Source organism: Lathyrus oleraceus, chromosome 3, assembly GCF_024323335.1.
Source record: "Lathyrus oleraceus cultivar Zhongwan6 chromosome 3, CAAS_Psat_ZW6_1.0, whole genome shotgun sequence".
Lineage (NCBI taxonomy): Eukaryota > Viridiplantae > Streptophyta > Magnoliopsida > Fabales > Fabaceae > Lathyrus > Lathyrus oleraceus.
The window spans coordinates 508,649,884-508,672,410 of record NC_066581.1 but is presented as its reverse complement, the minus strand read 5'-3'; the positions used below and the strand labels follow the sequence as shown (position 1 = coordinate 508,672,410).

Sequence of the window (22,527 nt, the reverse complement as noted above, 5' to 3'; positions counted from 1 at the left end):
GTTGTTCTAACAGGCTGGGAACATCTATTCATTACTAAGGATAGAGAAGTCACATCTAATAAGAAGCCTAAGGAAGAATGGACTAAAGAGGAGGATGAACTAGCTCTTGGAAATTCTAAAGCATTTAATGCTATATTCAATGGGGTTGATAAGAACATCTTCAGACTGGTGAACAATTGTGAGGTGGCTAAAGATGCTTGGAATATTCTCAAAACCACTCATGAAGGTACCTCGAGAGTGAAGATGTCTAGATTGCAGTTGCTTACTACTAAGTTTGAAAATTTGAGGATGAAAGAAGATGAAAGTATTCATGATTTCCATATGAATATTCTTGAGATTGATAATTCCTCAAGAGCCCTGGGTAAGAAGATGTCATATGAAAAACTTGTGAGGAAAATCCTCAGATCACTCCCTAAAAGATTTGCCATGAAAGTGACAGCCATAGAAGAATCTCAAGATATCTGCAAGATGAGAGTGGATGAGCTAATTGGATCCCTTCAAACATTCAAGTTGGGAATGAGTGATGGATCTGAAAAGAAAGTCAAAATCATAGCCTTTATGTCAAACACTAAAGATAAAGAAGAAAGTAGTCAGGATGTTGATGAAGGTATGTCAAATGACTTAGCGTTACTTGGAAGACAATTCAACAAAACTCTGAAGATGATGTATGTGAAGTCAAAGTCTAATGTCAAGAACAACTTATTTGACATCAGTAGGCCCAATGATGCTGGAAGAAGAACAAAAACTGAAGAAAAATCCAAACAGGGCAAAGGAATTCAGGGCCATGAGTGTGAAGGGTATGGTCACATTAGAGCTGAATGTGAGACCTATCTCAAGAAACAGAAGAAGAGTCTTGTTGCTACTTGGTCTGATGATGATTCTGAAACAGAAACAGAAGGAGAATCTGCAAATATTGTGATTGCCTTGACTGGGAGATGGGATCCTGATGAAGACTCTAGCAATGATGAATTAACCTTTGATGAATTAGCTAATTCTTACAGGAAGTTGTGTTTCAGAAGTGAAGAAGTGTGTCAACAAGTGGATAATCAGAAGAAACTGATAACCCACCTAGAGGCTGAGAAGACAAAACACTTAGAAACCATTTCTAAGTTGAAGATCGAAGCCTTATTCCTGAATTCTAAACTGGATGAGATGACAAAGTATGTCAGAATGCTAAATAGTGGATCTGACACCTTAGACAGAATCCTCCAGGCTGGAAAGATGACAGGAGACATGACTGGCCTTGGGTTCAATGAATCTTCTCCTAATTGTAATCCCTCTGATAGCAAACCAAAGATGTCACATCAGTTGTCTCAACATCACAAGGGAAGACAACATAAAGGAAAACACCAAAGATGGAGATGTCATTACTGTGGGAAATTTGGTCACATAAAACCATTCTGCTTCAGGTTGTATGGTTATCCTAGTCCTACTCATCAACCTAGACCCAAACAACACATCTCTTCTAACAGAAAACAGTGGATTCATAAGGTTGGTGCTACTAACTTGATAGCTCACACTTCCTTTAGAGTCTCAGCCAAATAAGATTGGTACTTTGATAGTGGATGCTCCAGACACATGACTGGAAGCAAAAATCTGCTGATTGACCTTCAATCTCATGTCACCAACTATGTAACTTTTGGTGATGGAGCAAATGGTGAAATCGAGGGGATTGGAAAGCTGAACTGCTCTGGACTTCCTAACCTTGATAATGCGTTGCTTGTTAAAGGATTGAATGCAAACCTGATCAACATCAGTCAACTATGCGATCAAGGTCTCAATGTGAACTTCACAAAAACTGAATGATTAATTACTAATGCAAAAAATAAGGTGATCATGAGAGGAGACAGATCTAAGGACAACTATTATATGTGGATTCCTCAAGAAACTAGCTATTCATCAATATGCGCTCTAGCTAAAGAAGAAGAAGTGAAACTATGGCATCAAAAGCTGGGTCATCTGCATCTTAAAAGAATGAAGAAGATCATATTTGTTAAAGCTGTCAGAGGAATCCCAAAATTAAAGATTGAAGAAGGAAGAGTATATGGTGAATGTCAGATTGGAAAGCAGACAAAGATGTCACATCAGAAGATCAAACATGACACCACATCTAAAGTGTTGGAACTTCTCCACATGGACTTGATGGGGCCTATGTAGGTGGAAAGTCTTGGTGGAAAAAGGTATGCTTATGTTGTGGTGGACAACTTCTCCAGATATACCTGGGTGAATTTTATAAGGGAAAAATCTGATGTGTTTGATGTGTTCAAAGACCTTTTACTAAGGACTTCAAAGAGAAAGAGAGAGTCATGTTATCAGAATCAGAAGTGACCATGGGAAAGAATTTGAGAACAGTAAATTTGTTGAATTCTGTTCATCTGAAGGGATTGGACATGAATTCTCCTCTCCCATTACCCCTCAGCAAAATAGTATGGTGGAAAGGAAAAATAAAACTCTCCAAGAATCTGCTAGAGCTATGATTCATGCTAAGAAGTTGCCTTACCACTTTTGGGCTGAAGCTATGAACACTGCTTGTTATGTTCACAATAGAGTAACCTTGAGAAAAGGGACCTCAACCACTTTACATGAAGTCTGGAAGGGAAGAAGGCCTACTGTCAAATACTTCCATGTGTTTGATAGTAAATGCTATATCCTGACTGATCATGAACAAAGAAGGAAAATGGACCCCAAGAGTGATGAAAGAATATTTATGGGCTACTCAACAAACAACGGAGCCTTTAGAGTTTTTAATTCCAGAACTAGAGTTATGATGGAATATATCAATGTTATTGTTCATGATCAAGAGACTGATGTCACAAACAATGTTGAAACATTTCTGAATGATGCCCCAGCTGAACTCCCTAATAAAAGTAGTGAGAGTGAGTCCACTTAAGCTGAACCTGAAGCTGATCAAGTAAATAAGGGACCCTCTAGCAGAATTCAGAAGGATCATCCTAAAGATCTCATTATAGGAGATCCAAATAAAGGGGTCACCACTAGATTAAGGGAAGTGATCTCACATGCCTGTTTTGTGTCAAAGATTGAGCCTAAGAATGTTAAAGAAGCCTTAACTGATGAATTATGGATCAATGCCATGCAGGAAGAGTTAGGCCAATTCAAGAGAAATGAAGTATGAGAATTGGTTCCAAGACCCGAAGGAATAAATGTTATTGGAACAAAGTGGGTTTACAAGAATAAATCTGATGAAAAAGGTGTGGTTACTAGAAATAAAGCAATATTAATAGCACAAGGATACACTCAAGTTGAAGGAGTTGACTTCGATGAAACATTTGCTCCTGTAGCTCGCCTGGAGTCCCTTAGCTTATTGCTAGGAGTGACATGTATTCTGAAGTTTAAACTGTTCCAAATGGATGTGAAAAGTGCCTTCTTAAATGGCTACTTGAATGAGGAAGTATATGTTGAACAACCAAAGGGATTCACATACCCAGATCTTCCAAAGCATGTGTATAAGTTGAGGAAAGCTCTTTATGGGTTGAAACAAGCTCCTAGAGCTTGGTATGAGAGACTCACAGTGTTTCTCATTGACAATGAGTACAGAAAGGGAGGCATTGATAAGACTTTATTTGTCAAAGATGAAGGAGGAAAGCTCATGGTTGCTCAGATCTATGTGGTTGATATTGTGTTTGGTGGGATGTCAAGTAAGATGGTTCAACATTTGTTGAGCAAATGCGGTCTGAATTTGAAATGAGTCGTGTTGGAGAACTAACCTATTTTCTGGGCCTACAAGTCAAGCAGATGGAAGATTCTATCTTTCTATCTCAAAGTAAATATGCCAAGAATATTGTTAAGAAGTTTGGCATGGAGAATGCAAGCCACAAGAGGACACTTGCTCCTACTCATATGAAGGTGTCTAAAGATGAAAATGGTGTCAGTGTGGATCAAAGTCTCTGCATAAGCATGATAGGGAGTCTGCTATATCTTACAACAAGCAGACATGACATTGCTTTTGTTGTAGGTGTATGTGTTAGATATCAAGCTCAACCAAAGGTGAGCCATATAAACCAAGTGAAAAGGGTCCTGAAATATGTCAATGACACTTGTGACTATGGGATGCTATACACTCATGGATATGAATTTGTGTTGTCTGGATATTGTGATACTGATTGGGCTGGAAGTGCTGATGATAGGAAAAACATATCAAGAGGATGCTTCTTCTTGAGGAACAATTTAATATCATGGTTTAGTAAGAAGCAAAATTGTGTTTCTCTGTCTAATACATAGCAGCTGGAAGTAGTTGTTCTCAACTGGTGTGGATGAAACAAATGCTGACTGAATACAATGTCACACAAGATGTCATGACATTGTACTGTGACAACCTGAGTGCTATAAACATCTCAAAGAATCCTATTCAGCACAGCAGGACCAAACATATTGATATCCGTCACCATTTTATTAGAGAAGTTGTGGAGGATAAGACTGTAGTCTTAGAGCATGTTGCTATTGAGATGCAGTTAGCTGATATTTTTATAAAGGCTTTGGATGCAAGTCAGTTTGAATTCCTGAGAAGAAAATTAGGGATTTGCATTTATGAAGACTTGTAGCAATTAATATGGAGTGGAAAAAGTAATAAAATTATTGTCTATGTGCCTAAAATAAAGTGCCCCAATTATGGTAAATCTTCACCTTGTTTTGGAAATACCATCCTCACACGCTACCCCCATAACATCATTACCTACTCCAACTCTTCCATCTTCCTTTTGTTTCTCCACATTCCTCTGTTAGGGCAACATTACCTTTTCCAGAAAAACTCCAAAATGTCACAACATCGAGATACATCTGCTTCTAAAAATACTAAGTCTACTCCAAAGGTTAATGCTCATCCCATGGGCATCCCTGATGATGAGATTCTGGATGCTGCTTCTCTCTCTGTTATTCCCGACGCGGACATTGATTTGAACCAACCCATCTCCATTGATGCCTCAGCTTTTGCATGCTCCAATCAAGGTAACCCCTCTTGTATTCCTTCTAGTTCAACTCCTGCCACTAGCTCTAAGGAAGATACACCACTACATTGATCGTGTTATAAGAGACCTAGTCACTAGAATTCTTAATGAAGGCCACTCTGTGAAGGGAGTTTCTACTCCCCTTTCTCAAATGTACCCCTATCCCGAGGTTGAACAACATAGTGATAAGGATGACGATTCCTCCAGTTCTGAAAAGGATTTGGCTGCTGAAGGGTTGTGCTCTCTAGGGCAAACCGTGTCTGAAAAAGGGAAAGTTGTGGCCTCTAAAACTGCCAATGCTTCCCACTCTGAGAAACATGATGATGCAAATGTTGTGATTGATCTAGAGGATGGTAGCTCTGATGATCAAGAGGAAAGCTTACTTCATCACATAGAGCCAAGTGTGGCTAAACGAATGAAGACTCACAAAGGAAAATCTGTAGCTGAACTTATGTCAGCTAGAAGAGCTAAGAAGACTGCTGGTATTGGTCCCTCAAAACCATAGAGCAAGGTTGAAGTAAAAAAGAGGAAGGTCAGAGATGATTCTGAGCCTGAAGAGGATGTTGAGGAAGATGTCCCTGACATCTCTCTTGTGAAGACAACCACTGTTAGGAAGTCTTCTGGTAAAGTCCCTGTTGTTCATTTGGATAACATCTCCTTCCATCTTGAGGATGAAGCTGCTAAGTGGAAATTTGTGATTCAGAGAAAGGTAGCTGTGGAAAGGGAGTTGGGAAAAGTTGTTGTTGATGTCAAGGAGGTCATGGACCTGATAAAAGCTATTGGGCTGTTGAAGACTGTTGTTGGGTTCTCTCAATGCTACTAAGGTTTAGTAAAGGAATTTATTGTTAACATTCCTAAGGATATTTCTGATAAGAACAGCAAGGAGTTCTGCAAGGTGTATGTGAGGGGTAAATGTATAACATTTTCTCCTACTATTATTAATCATTTTCTAGGCAGAGATAATGAGGGTGTAGGAGAACTAGAAGTTACAGACAATCAGGGTTGTAGGGAGATTACAGCTAGGTAGGTGAAAGTTTGGCCTGTTAAAAAGCATCTTCCTGCTGGGAAGTTGACTGTCAAGTATGCTATCCTGCATAAAATAGGAGCTGCTAATTGGGTCCCTACCGACCATATCTCCAGCATTGCTAATACCCTTAGGAGGTTTATTTTTGTTGTTGGAACAAAAGTGAAATTTGACCATGGTAGATTTATGTTTGAACAAATCATCAAGCATGCAACTACTAATGTAGTTAAGCTGCCAATTGTGTTTCCCTCTATGATCTATGGTATTATCTTGAATCAACATTCTGGTATTCTATGCTCTAATGTCTTACCTAGTAGAAGAAAACCTGCTCTGTCTGTGCACTACAAACTGTTTGAAGGAAGTCATGTCGAGGATATTGTCCTGACATCTGCCATGAAGAGGCCAACCTCAAAAGTTGGAATAATTGCTGAGCTTAAGGAGACACGCAAAGAGCTAGGTGAAGGGATAAGGGTAGCCACAACTAGAAAACAATCATTGGAAGCCTTGATTGCAAGCTTGGAGTAGGCTGAGGGTGAAAATATTGAACATGCTAATGTCAACCACGAAGAAGAAACTGAAGCCCACACCTCTAGTAAGAGGTCTGCTAATAATGATGACACAAGTGGCAATTCTATTTCTGGTGTTGATGAAGCTGCAAGCTCAAGCTCTACTGAGTAGCTCCTTTGACTTTGGTCCCTATTGGGTTGATGGTTTTTTTTTGCTGTTTTGGTGGATTTCCTTGTTTTTAGTATTACTTTGTTGATTTGTTTCTCAGCTTGCTTACAACTGGTTATATACTTAGTGTTGTAACCATTTAACTTCTGGTTTTCGGTTAATGACTGGGTAAACATTTATTTTGTCTCTTTGGTCTCTTTTGGCTAAAAAAGAGGAGAAGTAGCTATAAATGATGTGGCTGAGTATCTTTGTTGTTGCTTGTTGTGGACTAGCTGAAGGGGGAGATGGTGTGTTCTGGTGTTCTGTCTGTGTGAAACAGGTTGTTGCTTATTGTGGACTAGCTGAAGGGGGAGATGATGTGTTCTGATGTTCTGTCTGTGTGAAGCAGGTTGTTGCTTGTTGTGGACTAGCTGAAGGGGGAGATGGTGTGTTTTGAGTACAAGCGCGTGTTTACTAGTTGTTATTTTTGCTAGTAATGTGTGTATGTTTACTTCTGCTGCTGAATTGATACTTTGATTGATTTCTTGTGAACGTGTGATTTGTTGTTTGTTATAGCCAAAATTTGCCAAAGGGGGAGTTTGTTGGTTCTATGTATTGACATCAATTTTGGTAAAACTTAGTATGATCACAAGATGTCATGCTTGTAGTCTTGACATGTGATATCAGCTTTCTGCAGGATGGTTAATATGGTTGTGCAGGATTTATTCAAGATGTTAGACCCGATGTTAAGACATGTGCATACAGAACATTCAGTCTAAATGTTATGCGCTTTTCATGCAAGTCTTTGTGTGTTTATGTGTGGTGATTGGATGCGTTATTCAAGGAATAATTCTATTTAAAACCAAAATATTCTGTTTCCCAAAGAGGAATGATTTGTTACTAATTTATAGGGAATACGCGTTAAATAGAATTAGGGTTTCATGTTGCCCAGACCCATTCAGAAAGCTTCTATTTAAAGACCATGTGAACCCTGTGTAATCAGACAGAGAATATACGAACGTTGAAGTCAGTGAGTATTAGGGTTGTTAGCCTAATGTACGTTTGTGAATTGTGATCCATTTATTCATCTTGTTGATGTGTGAATTGGACTGAGTTTTGAGTTGTAATTTATCCACTCTAAGCTTTGAAGTACAAGTGTATTTGTTTACTTGATTGAAGCTTTTAAGCAAGATCAAGTGTGTGTCCTTGAAGTGTGTCTTCTTTCTTTGTGGTATTTGTTCTAGTATCACTGTTGTGATTGAGGGGGAGTGAATAGGGTCTCATATCTAATAGTTCTTAGATAGAAGTCACACGGGTAGAGATTAGGTGAAAAGACTGTAACTTGAAGTTGTTTACTGAGAGTCTTTGAACTAATTCTGTTTAGTGGATTTCCTTCCTAGCTTGGTAGCCCCCAGACGTAGGTGTGTTTGCGCCGAACTGGGTTAACAAGTGACTGTGTCGTTTTTCAATTGTTTAATAATTTTATTCTGTTTATATTTCATCTGTTGTTCAGATATTAGTGTCGTGACATTACCTTCGACATCTCATATCTGATACCAGAATTTCATTGAGAAAAATACTCGATGTTGGATTGAGTGTTTATTATTTTTTATTCTTTTCTGAAAGTTGTTGATTTTACTCTTTGAAATAAATGAAAGCGGTAAATTTATTTACACATTACGGGAATATGGATACAATTTATCAAATGGGGATACAGTACAGTAATTAACAAAAATAGGCTCAATAAACAAATAGTGAATAAAAAGTCTCGTTGTAAAAAGGCCAAAGAGAAAGCCAAGAGACTGGAAATAAAAATCAGAAATTTGAACTACATAATTCAGCACTAAGTTAAGCAATTGTAAGACGATTTTTGTAGGAATCACTCTATTTGAGGTTGGTCAACAAAACTTTACGTGTTTAAGCAATTTATGAAGTTAAATTAAATTTTTAACTCCGAATTGCACCGCATCTATGAAAAAATGATGATTTAAGCGAAAAAAGGAAACGAAAAATAAACTAAAAGAATTTAAAATTATGTTAAATAATCGTAAAGTGATTCGTGTAGGAATCACCCTATTCGAGGTCGGTCAACAAAACTTTATGCGTTTAAGTAGTTTTTGAAGTTAAATTGAATTTTTAACTCTGAAATTGCACTGCATCTGTGATCCGATGGGACAAAATAAATCAAATTTTTTTCTTTAACAATTTAATTAAATAATAATATCAATAATAATATCATAATAATAAACAAAATAAATAACAATAAATAATAAACAATAATAAAAATAATAATTAGCAATAATAATAATAATAATAATAATAATAATAATAATAATAGTTAATAACAATAATTTAATCAATAATGATGCTTAAAAATAATAATAATAAATAATAATTATCACTCAATAATAAAAATAAATAATATCTTAACAATAATAATAATAATAATAAAAAAAACAATAATAATTAATAATAAATAATGAATAATGACAATTAATAGTAATAATAACACAAATAATAAAATAATGATAATAGTAATAAAAAAACAATAATAATAATCAAATAATAATAATAATAATATAAACTAAAATAAATAAACAAAATAAAATAATAAATAAATAAAGGGTTTAATGGTGATGCACTAACAGTGTAAAATAATTTTACCCTGTCATCCAATAAAACTATATCATTTCGCCATGTCATACCAGTATTTTAAAATTTTCAGTCTGACTTGGCGGGATGCATGATCGTCATTAGTTGACAGTGTAAAATAAATTTACACTGTCAGTGCATCACCCCTTTTCTCATAAATAAATATAAAACAAGAAGGAAACAAGATTATAGGTGGCGCTTCCACTTACAAGAAGAAAAGTTTTTTTAGAATTTTTCAAATTTAAAAACTTAACCAATAAAGACTTGACAAATGGCAAACATGTAAGGGGGGAAAATAAAACAACCCAAAGTCTTATTCTTCCTCTCACACGGCCATAAATAGAAGAAAAGTAAAAAATGAGAAGAAGAAAAAAGATCTTGTTTTCCATCTCTCTCTCTCTCTCTCTCTCTCTCTCTCTCTCTCTCTCTCTCTCTCTCTCTCTCTATATATATATATATATATATATATATATATATATATATATATATATATATATATATATATATATATATATATATATATATAATATATATATATATATATATATATATATATATATATATATATATATATATATATATATATATATATATATATATATATATATATATATATATATATATATATATATATATATATATATATATATATATATATATATATATATATATATATATATATATATATATATATATATATATTATATATATATATATATATATATATATATATATATATATATATATATATATATATACTTCTCAATCTCTTAAATCAAACATACAACAAAGATAAGCAAAAATACAATAAAGATCTTGAAGAAAACTATCGACGATGAAAATGGAATTGATGACAACCAAACAACAAAGCAAAAGCAAAAACAGAAATAAAACTTAACATTGTTGTTGAGTTTGAAAGCGGTTGTTGTTTCGGTGAGGTGATGATGATTGATGTGTAGTTCATTGACTTTAGTGGTTCACGGTTGTGGAGTGGAGGTTAATAGCGGAAAGGCGAAGCTTTCTTATGAAGAAATGAAGATGGATAGGTGATGGTGGTGGAATGGTTGAGTGAGAGAATAAATGCAAGAGGTGGTTGTATGGATGTTTGGTGATTTAACGGTTTATAGAAGAAGTATGTAGAAAGTGTGTTGTTTTTGTGTCAGTGATAATGAAGTGGTGTTGTTGAAGATGGAAGGGGATCAGCGAATTTAAGGATGATGGAATGATGGTGAGCAGTTGTAGTCGATGAAGGTGTGATGAACAGTGATGAAGGAGTATGTGTGGTGAGATGTAATGATATGTATTTTAAGAGCAATGGAAAAGTGAAAGGAGGAAGTGTTGGAATTTTAACATGTGAGAAAAAGAAGAATGAGTAAGAGATATTTGTTCGTGTGTTGGAAAAAAGAAAAATATATGAGCCAAAGCCACGTGTTCCTCCTTCAATGACTCAAATTTAATTTAATTTTGCAAATAAAACAAAGACAAGTGTCACAAGGTGATTGGTCCTCTAATTTAATTTAAAAACAAATTAAACTTTTTATCTTTACTAATTAAATTAAAAATAAACAAACACAAATACAGATAATTCTAAATAAATCTTCTGATTAATTTGGCAAAAGAACAAAAATAATCTTACAAAAATTGAATTAAAATCAAGCGCAAAAATGCCCAAAAAAAACCGAACGCATTAAAATGATGAACATGAAATAAACTTCTCGGAAATATACAGATATTGATCAAATTTTGAAATAAAAGGGATCAGTTAAACGAGCTCACACTGATCAAGATGCAACAGAAAAAAAATAGTCAAAAAATAAAATGAGCACGCCATGTTAAACTACGCGAACCGTAGATTAAGAAAACTGACGTCTGCAAGCTCGATTTTAGAATTTTTCACCCTTTAATTTGTCATACAGTTGAGAAACAATTCGATTGGTCTGTCTGTAAATCCAAAAAATTATTCTGGTTGATATTTTAAACGTCATACGGCTTAATGAATGTCATGAGATGGCTAAGAAATCAAGTCTTTTGACTTCTTAATCAACAAATGGCTTAATGAACGTCATCAAGACTATATGAAATACCATGACTTCTGACTTTTCATCTAAACCCTGGTGAATGAGTTTAACTGATGAAATACATGATAAAATGATATGCTCTTGTTATGCTGGTGCAGGTCAAAAAAATCAGGGTAAAATTTAGGGTATGATAGTTGCCCCTATTTAAACATCTTTAACTGAAGATGTGAAGAACCCCTGTCTTCAAATCGTCATGGTGAAAGATAGTTTAAATATCAAACAGACCCAAATTTTACCCTCTTATATAATATAATGTTATGCTTATAGTTATGAATGAATGCACTGGGATTAAGAAATACTATTGATTTCTTAATCATAAAATGGTGATGCAAATGAATGTAATGAAGGTTAAAAAATACTATTGACTTCTTAATTATCAAATGTGATGCAACTGAATTAAGAAATACTGTTGATTTCTTAATCATCGGATGTCAATGATATAAATGAATTAAGAAATACTCTTGATTTCTTACATCATGAAATGACTATGATATAAACTTAATGACGGTTAAGAAGTACTCTTGAATTCTTTAAAATGAATGCAAATGAATTAACAAATTCTCTTGATTTCTTAATCATCAAATGCCAAATGATATGTATGCTAAGAAGTACTTTTGCCTCCTTAGAAATGAAGGTAAATGCTTTAAGAAATACTCTTGATCTCTTAATCACATGAATGTAAATGACGTTTTAAGAAATACTCTCGATTTCTTAATAATATGCAGGTTAAGAAGTACTTTTGACTTCTTAAAGATGAGTACGAATGAATTAAGAAATACTTTTTATTTCTTAATCATGAGAATGCAAATGAACTAAGAAATGCTCTTGATTTCTTAGATGCTATGCAAATAAAATAAGATAAACTCCCGATTTCTTAAACATGAGTGTAAATGAACTAAGAAATGCTCTTGATTTCTTAGATGTTATGCAAATGATTGGGGATTAGAGAATCATGTTGAGTTGTTCTTGACTGACAATAGATCTTTGGGGATGGATTTGTTACAAAGTAACATGCTTGACTATTCTTCAAACATTCTTCGTTGAAGGTAGACTCTCCTAGGGGAACAAATGATCATATTCAGTTGCTATTGGCTAAGGATGTCATATGCCGCTACTCTTGGCTGAGACTAGTACATTCAACTGCTATTGGTTGAAGTAAAATTGTGCAAAATAGTATCCAACTGCTCTTGGCTGAAACTAATATATAATATGTTAATGTATCCAACTTCTCTTGGTTGAAGATAAAATAGTGCAAAATAAAATAGTGTCCAGCTGCTCTTGGCTGAAACTATTGCATTCAACTGCTCTTGGTTGAAGCAAACTGGGCAAAAATAAAATAGTGTCTAGCTACTCTTGGCTGAAACTATTGCATTCAATTTCTCTTGGTTGAACCAAACTATGCAAAATAGTATTCAGTTGCTCTTGGTTGAAACTAATATATGATAAACCATTGCATTCAACTGCCCTTGGTTGAAGTAAAAATGTTGGGAAATAAACAAAAGACTTTCCTTGGGGAATAACTGCATATTCAGTTGCTCTTGGCTGACGGAAGACTCCTTTGGGGAATAAGAAGATCCCAGAGACTTGCTAGGGATGAAAACTCAATGATATCCAAAAGGCTTAGCATTTAGTTTTAACTATTGGACCGAATGATCCAATCCAATTGTTTCTTTGGAGAGTAGGTCAGTAAGGAATACTAACTCTACTAGGGATTAATTGAAATAAACTGTTGGGGAGTACAAAATACTCTATGGGAAATAAATGCACATGAGACTCGCTGGAGATGTACTGAGGACCATTCAGTAAAGTTTGTCTATTATGGAACTCTTGCCCATTAGACTCACTAGGGAGATTGTAGATTTGTGAAGAGATGTCCATCTTAAACAACTACTTCGAAGAGACTTATTGAGGATAATGCTGTTGGGGATACCTTTTTTAAGGCATCCTGTTGATATGAGACTCGCTTGAGGATAATGAAGTTTTGCTTGAGAAAATTTCCAGAGAAAACTTTGTGGGGAGATATCTACTGGGGAAACAAGCAGATATTCCGTTGATACCATGGGTCAACTAGGAGAATATCCATCACCTTGTTGGGGAAGAAACTTGCCTTGAGAATCATCACTAACAATGATCAACTTCTTAAATCACTTATACTAAAGAAAAGAATTATTCTACTATTGAGAACAACTTTTGAATCTTGGTCTATTGAGGATTACATTGAACTTCCTTGAGAGGTTGTTGAATATGGTTGAGGTTTATGCATGATCTGTTTTGTACATGATATGTTTTATGCATGATGTGTAATGTGCTCATACATTACATGACATGCTTGAGTGAAATGACATGATTAATGCATGACAATTATTTATGCGATGATATGAATGACCAATACTTGCAATGGGTTAATGGATATGCGCCAAATGAAGTGTGGACTTTGAAGTTGAACTACCAGACGAGAACTAACTTTAAAAAATGACTACCAGACAGGAACTGGTGAAAATGACAAGTAGCAGACGAAAACTGACTTTAATAAGGGCTACCAGACGGGAACTGGTAAAAAGGATAGATTATCATACGTGAACTAGATTTGAGAACTCAACTTCCAGACGAGAACTGGATTTGAGAAGAAATGTCACCCTTTAAAGCATCTTCAATTTTAGTATAAACTAGACATAAATGAGTATCAGTACAAACATCACAAGTATAAGTGTCATCAAAATCAGACAAATAAGCAAAGTCAGCAAAAAGTAAATCAGATGCAACAAATTCTCTTAGAGTTTGTTGAGCTTCAGCCATATTAGGATTTGACCATGCAACAAACAAACACAAGAATGCTGATAATTCCAATAAAATAAATTATGAAAAAAATATATAGTAAAACATAACTAAAAATCTAATAAAATGATTAAAATATAATAAAATCTAATGAAAAAATGAATAAAATAAAATCTAAAAATTATCCAAATATGACTAAAAATCAAATAAATAAAACAACGAATCTAAAAAAAAAACTGAACTTTTTTTGAAAATATGAAAATAGAAACAAATTATTATAAAATAGAAAAAAGAGGAATTTGTGATTTCTAGGGTCGAAACCTCTTAGAAGTTTCTTCTATGGGAGTATTGTTTTTTTTTATTTTTTTCTAATTTTTTGGAAAACATTTACCTTAATTGAAAACAGTAGCTTACATAGTCACATAATGGGCTGAGATACTTACCACTATATTGCAACTCTAAAAATTAATAAACAAAAAAATGATAACAAAACTCTAAACTACAATTCTAAAATTGCCAAAATCAACAGAGAGACCCCGACAACGACGCCACTTTTGACTCATAGTCGCACACATGTCAAAAATGAGTAAAGAAATCCAAATGAAATAAGGCAAATGGCCATAGGATCATAACAATTTTATTACTAAAGATCCTAAAGTACCCTTTGACATGACCCCTCCATTGGAGCAATAAAATGAAGTGTACTTAAAGTCTCGCCATAGGGACTCAACTTAAAGTGTCACATGAGCAACTCAACTTAAAGTCTTGCCTGTGGGACTTAACTTAAAGTATTGCCTGAGTGATTCAACTTAAAGTCTCGCTTGAAGAACTCAACTTAAATTCTCGTCTAAGGGACTCAACTTAAAGTCTTTCCTAAGAGCCCCAACTTAAAGTCTCATCCGAAAATGGTCGCCTCAGGCCTTTGAATCAAAGGTCAGTCTGAAGTTATTCTTGTAACATATACTTAAAATCGCAGGGCATTTGAATTAAATCACTTTTCCCCTCTTCAAATGCCTCGTGGTTAAGGGATTGTGTACGGGGATAAATTTACTAAGTCCTAAGATCAAAGAGGCCTCTCTATACAGGATGATAAATCACCTGAAATAAAGCATTAGACCGTCGAGAATGGGGCCATAAGGCCGCTTAATTGGTCTTAGACCGTCCAAATTAATCCATTCACTCATCATGTGTGGCCGATGAGGTGTCCAATTATTAATTGGCTGTAGGAATGAGTCAAAAGGGAAAACCACCCCCTCACTATTTGAGAGACAATGAGTCTTTCACACTTAAATGTTTTTTATCATATAATGAGATAAACCTCCTCTTGGATTTTCTGCAAAGGTCCAAGGGGTCTAATATAAATAGCTCAATCCCATAATTGATAAGGGATCTCAATTTTCTATCTAGATAGTCATATAAAGAGCTTCTCACGACTCTGTGTGAGCTAGTTGTAACCACAATCAAAACACAATAAACACCACAAACATTCCTACAAACATAGAGCTCCTTCATTGTACTTATTTAGTAAGTACACTAGTACACATCAATAAACCTTCAAGAAACTATAGGAGAATCAAAGTGAACACATCCATCCTTAAGCTCTGATGATATGTAAAATAACCAATTTTTAACTATTAAATTTTAGGATAATGTAATGAATTTAGTTTAGTTTTAATATTTTTTAATACATTTTCTTTAGTTTTGTCTTCAAGAACAAGACAAGATTTCAAGGAATTTTTACAGGATAATATGATCAAAGGAAGACAGTGGAAAAATATTGGATGAAAAGGGTGAAGAGATAAAGAAAATATGGAAATAGAATGAATAACTAGCAACACAATCAAGTAGTCTTGATGCAACACAATTGTGTCTCTCTATACAAGACATTATGAAGAATTATGAAAGACAAAAATAGAATGACAAAACTAGTACATAACATGATCAATCCATATTGAGACAACAAAAAGTTATGTTACCTTTAACTTCCAAATATATGGTTTTTAATACATATCAGTGCATCCATCAAGAGTTTATGAGAGCTTTATTTATTTATGTTTAATCATGTAGGAGTAAGTCATTTATCTTAGAATTATGGGATCCCAATGATAGGTCTCTTATAGAATTTATTTGATTCCTTATTGTTGGGCCTAAAAAGTCTTTAACTCAATATCGACACATTTCAATCTTGTAAGTGTACAATTTTATAATCCCATATAGTTGAACGAATGACTGGAATGTGAATTTTTATTACGCGGTCTATAAGATTGAACAAGATAGATAAAACTTGAAAATACTTTGAATGATTTTGGATACGGGTGGCAAAATGAGTCCGCTCTGTCGGGCATGCCCATATTTTGTTGTTGTTGCAATTTTTAGACTTTAAAGGTGTATTTTTAGGGAGGCTACTAGTATAAAGTATGGTTTTTTATTACAGAAAAAGAGACTTGAGTTACAAAAATAAAGTATGGTCTTTAACGACTTATACTCGCACTAATAGGGAAATAATAAAAATATAGACCTATGATTGTTAAGAGCCATCATTCCAAGGTTTTATTATCATCAATATTTTCTATAAATAAAATAATCTCAACTATTTTCTACCTGTTCAGCTAATCACCACAGACAAGAAAATCGATACTCAAAATAAGTTCTCGTGGGAAAAAAATTATATTACGTGATATAACCATGAACTTGTGGGTGTATCAAGATTTATGCAGCATTTCCTGATACTTTTGTTCGATATATATTTGTTTTTATTTGTATCAGTTATGCTAAATTTATGTTTAATTTTTTTTTGTTATTAGTATTCTTATTTTTTTTTATATGCAAGATAGTGAGATTCTTACATAAAAGTAAACGAGAACAACCGGAATTTATTTTTGAAAAAAATAGTAATGGATGAAAATCACTCTTTAAAAGAGTATGCATCACCTAACAATATAGATTTACACTTGAATATGACTCTCATATCTATTGAAGCAAATAATTTTGAATTGAAAACCTCTTTGATGTCCATGGTACAGTAAAATCAACTTTTAGATTCACCAATTGATGATCCAGATTTATACTTGTCTTTTTTTTCTTTCTAGAATATAGTGATGCCTTATAAATGAAAGATGATATTTAGGATTCCCCAATATTACACATATTTTTATTTTTATTTTGTATTAAGTGATATAGACAGAGCATGAATATGTTCGTTCATTAGCAAGAGAATCTATAACCACATGAGAGCATTTGTCTAAAGCATTCCTCGCCAAATACTTCATTTTGAACGAAACTGTACAATTAAGGAACCACAAAACACTTTTTTTTTTATCAAAAGAAAGGAGAATTTATCTACAATAAAGATGTTAGAGAAACACGATGGTTAGAAATGATAACATTGGTAAAGAAAGTAGTTGTATTTCTTACTCAATCAAACCTCATATGTTTGATGGAGAAATATTTGATTTTTGGAATTCCAAACTTTTTAGCTTCTTTAGATCTCAAGATATAGATATGCAAGACTATGTTTAGATTGATGTATTAGAGTTGAGCTGAGGCGAAACAGAACATGATGAAATAAAGTGGAGCAGGGTGAAATGAAACATAGGTTTCATTCAATTATTTGTGTATTTTTTTATAATTTGACAGAATGAAACAAAACAAATTAGTTCATTTCATTACACACACCTCAATTTAAAAGAATGAAAATTGAAAGATTGATGAAATATGATGAAATCGATCTACCACGTTTTATTCTACTCAATTCGTTATTTACTAAACCAACAATAGAAACTGATTATATACCATTTCATTTCATTTTTCACATTCTACAAATCTAAACATACTAGACAACCGATAAATTTTGTAACTTACTTGAGTATTACTATTGATTTCATACACTTATCCAACCAATTAAGCAATTGTTAAAAGTGTGCAGGGTCTTATTTTATAGTAAAATCAACATATAGACATAAAGAAGGTTATGTGTAGAATATAAATTAGCATGTTACTTGGATGAACATTTTAAAAACAAAGAATAATAACTACAAAGGATAAAGCATCACACTCGGTCGTGCTTTGAATAAAAACAGAGTAATATGATGAATAAAAAATAAAAATAAAAACTTAATCAAAATGATTTAATTGGAATATTTTGTGTGTACGATTACCAAACATGAGAATAAAATAATTCTTATTTTATATTCGTAAATGAAATACACTTTTGTTCCTCTATTTAGTTATTTTTAATTTTTTGATTCTCTATTTTAAAACTCACATTTTTTTAGAGATTTTATTGGTTCCCTCCACTTTTGCAATGATTAAGATAAAAATTTAATTTTTAATGACGTGAGAGTGACATGGATGATTTATTTAGGCTTAAGGACCAAGGCCCAAATCTTTGTAAGATCATTCCAGCCCATAAGTATTCATTATATTGTATTTGTTTAACCTATATAAAGACTAAAAATAATTTTGTAAAGAAAATGACGTGAGACTTAAACTGAAACTAGTACCTCTGCATGCCATCAATTCACCTTGTCAACTGCTTTGAGCAAACTCACTCATAGTATCCGCCACCCCTTTTCTCCTCTGTTCTTCATCTTATCTCTCCCATAGCTCGTGCAGTTTTTGAGCAAATCTGTATTTAACTTGCGAGATTGAGTTTTACTATCCATGATAGCCCGAAACTGCTTTTGATGGCATTGGAATCAATTTGCTAACAAATGAAAAATAAGAAAATGTTATAACAAATAGACAACGCATATCAATGATGATTTTAGAAAGGGTTAAATATATTTGTGGTCCTCTTAAATATCTCAATTTTTGTTTTTAGTCCTTCAAAATATTTTCTTCAAAGAACGATCCTATTAAAAATTTTCATCCACACTTTCCGTCCCTCATGCAACTTAACGATGATTTTTACAACTTAGCGACTGAATTAATGACGGTTTATTACTTAGCGACTGCATTAACGACAAATTTAACAAAGATTTTAGTATTAGGGACAAAAAGTGTGTATTAAAATTTTTAGAAAGACCATTTATTGAAGAAAATACTTTGAGGGACTAAAAACAAAATTTAAAATATTTAGAAGGACCAGAAACATATTTAACCTTTTTAAAAATTGAAAAGAAAAGTTGTCATATAAAGCGATTAACACCTCAACCAATTAGAAGAAAAGTTACAAGCATCCTAATACAATCAAGACTCGATTAAAATTATCTCGTGAGCTTCCGCACTATTCTAAAACTTTATGATGACAGTGTAAGATACTCTTGTCAACCTAGACAAATTCTCTTAAGTCTTAAATCTCATAAGATCACAATTATGTTGACCTTAATTAAAACCACATTATCATGAGAAATATTATATTTCTAGATCTATACGAGGTCTTCCTTGATAAATTGAGTAGAGAGTGATTAAGAGAAAAAAGTATATTGATTATCGTGTATGTTTCAATTACAACGAGAGTGATATTTATAAACGCATTAGTCACTCAAATCAAATTTAAAACAAACGGTTTAAAAATACTCTAATATAACCATCAAAATATATCCTTGATAAAATAATTTGTCTAACAAAAACTGATATACCCGCCACGAATATATTCTTAAAACAAATTCAATTAACCCAAATATAAACGAATTTGCTCAAAACAACTAACAAAGGAAATTTATGGAGGTCGTAAAAATTTCATATTGTGTTTTTTAGTTTTTATATAGGTTAAACAAACCAAATATAATGAGCACTTACACAAGATTTGGGTATTAAATTCAAATATATCATTTTAAAATTTATATTAAATAATTTTAAATAAATTTCTTAAAATTAATATTAAATAATATTATTGTTGAATAAGACGAGTCTTAAGAGAGGATAAAATTGAAGAATGGAAAAATATTTTAATAACTATCGAAAATTTTAATATAAGGATTAAATTGTAAAAAATAACAATAATTGGAAGGTTTATCCGTTATTTTTAATTTATTTTTCAAAAAAACTTCATCGTAGCGGCCGTGAAACTCCGAGTGCGCCGCCGTATTGTTTTCGTAAAATGCATTTCCGGCAGCCTCCCGTGGCATCACTGTAGCCGCCATCCGCCGCTTTCCTCCGACTGTCGCCGATTAGGTATGCCCGTTATGTTGAATTTTCCATTTCAATTTCACAGGCCTGTTACTTGTTTCCACAAACATGGTTACAACTCTTTTATTACTCATACAAATCTTTGTCATAGTAACAACATTGTTTTCTTGTCACAACAAACAAATCATCATGTTCCCTCAATTGGTTCATTAGGGTTTCATCTGTCCAATGTTCATAGTGTTGAGATTGGTCTTCCTCAACAAAAAAATGATTATATTGATGATAATGATGATGTTGTTGATGATGATGTTGTTGTTGATGATTTTGATGAAGGAGGGAAGGAATTGTATTCATATTTTGTGTCAAACAAGAAATTGTGTCCCTTGGATGTGTCTTTTGTGATGGAGAAGGATTTGCAATGCCGGGGTTTGGAAGAATTGGGAGGTGTGAATGAGAATGAGGTTATGTTTTTGGAGGAAACGGATGTGAATGTTTTGTCGAATAGGATTTTGGAGCTTAGTCGAACTAACAAGATTAGAGGTGCAATGGAGTATTTTAGGTCTATGGAGTTATTTGATCTTTGTCCGAATATCCATGCGTGTAATTCTCTTTTGTTGGGTCTTCTGAGAAACGGGTCGTTTGATGATTGCTTTAAAGTGTTTGATTTTATGCAAGAGAAAAGGATAACTACGGGGCATAGTTATAGTTTGATTCTTATGGCATGTGCGAGAGCTCGAGGATGTGATTCGGCCGTTGAGTTTTTCAGAAAACTGGAAAGGGATTGTGATGTGGGGAGAGATTTTGACGCGGTTGTTTACAATACCGTGATGTCTATTTGCAAGGAGGTTGGCAATTGGAGTGAAATAGAGAGGCTGTGGAGGAGTATGAAGGAAAATGACTGTGCTCGAACGCTTGTTACGTATCGGTTGTTAGTTAGTAGTTTTGTACATTGTAACCAAAGTGAGCTCGCTCTTTATGCTTACCATGAAATGGTTCAAAATGGGTTTGAACCGAACAATAATATATTGAATTCGATCGTTTGTGTATGTGCTAAGGACGGAAAATGGGATGATGCATTGAGTTTCTTTCAGAAAATGTTGACGGGCGACTTCAAACCGAACTTAGTCGCATGCAACACATTGATTAACTCGCTTGGAAGAGCAGGGGAGCTCAAATTAGCATTTCACGTCTACTATTCAATGAAATCGTTAGGCCTAAAACCCGATGCGTATACATACAACGCTCTTATGAGTTCTCTTAACAAGGCCAATAAGCACGGGGAAGCTCTTCGTCTTTACAAACAGATAGAAAGAAACCAAATGCTTGAATTCAATAAACATTTATACAATACTGCTTTAATGTCTTGCTCGAAGCTTAAGCTATGGGATAGAGCTGTTGAGATTCTGTGGCAAATGGAAGCTTCTGGACTGTCGGATTTGACAGTTTCGTATAACTTAGTGATCCGGACTTGCGAGCTTGCGTCGAAACCGAAAATTGCATGGCAGGTGTACGAGCACATGGTTCACCAGAAGTGCAGTCCAAACATATTTACTTATCTGTCCGTAATAAGATGCTGCGCTAGAGAAGATCTCTATGAAGAGTTAGAAGAAATCTTAAATGTGAGTAAAGAAATCACTTTTCGAATTTTAAATGAAATTGTAGAATAACTTATCTGACTCATTTTCTGTTCCTTTTGCAGAAGACTGTGCCAAACGCCGCTCTTTATAACACTGCTATTCAAGGGATGTGTTTACGCGACAAGGTTAACTTGGCGAATGAGGTTTACGCAAAAATGCTAGATCACGGTCTTGAACCCGACGTCAAAACACGAGTACTTATGCATCCTAAGATAAGGAAATAGTTTATCAATTGCTATCGACTAACATGACAGAGTTTTGAAACTTGATCAAAGGGTGAATAATATCATTGTGAGCTGAATCGCTGTCAGCTCGAGCAAACGATAAATAACTCTTGTTAGAGTGCTAGGAAACAGAACAACAGACGCAAACGTTACTGTAAGTCGGTATTACCTTCTGTCCTCCTTTCTCTCCTTTGTCTCCTTCTATGGTCCTGAGTTATGTAAATGATGTAAGAGTTTTTCGTCCATTAGGTGTCATCTCATAGTTAGAGTTTGACTTTGTAACCTTAGAGTCGAGTTCAAATCTTCTCGGAAACGGTTTGTAAAATGGTCATTAGTGTCACTTTACAAAGATTCTTTTAGTAGAAGATTTTCGAGAAGATTTTTTTCGATAATGTATTTTTTGCAGATTTAAGTATATAGAAGGTGGATTGAGAAATACTCATGTTTAAT

The 22,527-nt window shown here is 33.8% G+C and overlaps 1 protein-coding gene across 1 annotated transcript; it reads left to right on the top strand.

Annotated features, from left to right (window-relative positions):
• The first annotated feature begins 20,084 nt into the window (after positions 1-20,084).
• On the top strand, positions 20,085-22,515 carry LOC127128454 (pentatricopeptide repeat-containing protein At3g29290). Its single transcript, XM_051057805.1, has 2 exons — positions 20,085-21,835; positions 21,916-22,515. The coding sequence occupies exons 1-2, from the start codon at positions 20,264-20,266 to the stop codon at positions 22,075-22,077; spliced, it is 1,734 nt and encodes a 577-aa protein (XP_050913762.1). The 5' UTR covers positions 20,085-20,263; the 3' UTR covers positions 22,078-22,515.
• Positions 22,516-22,527: the final 12 nt, after the last annotated feature.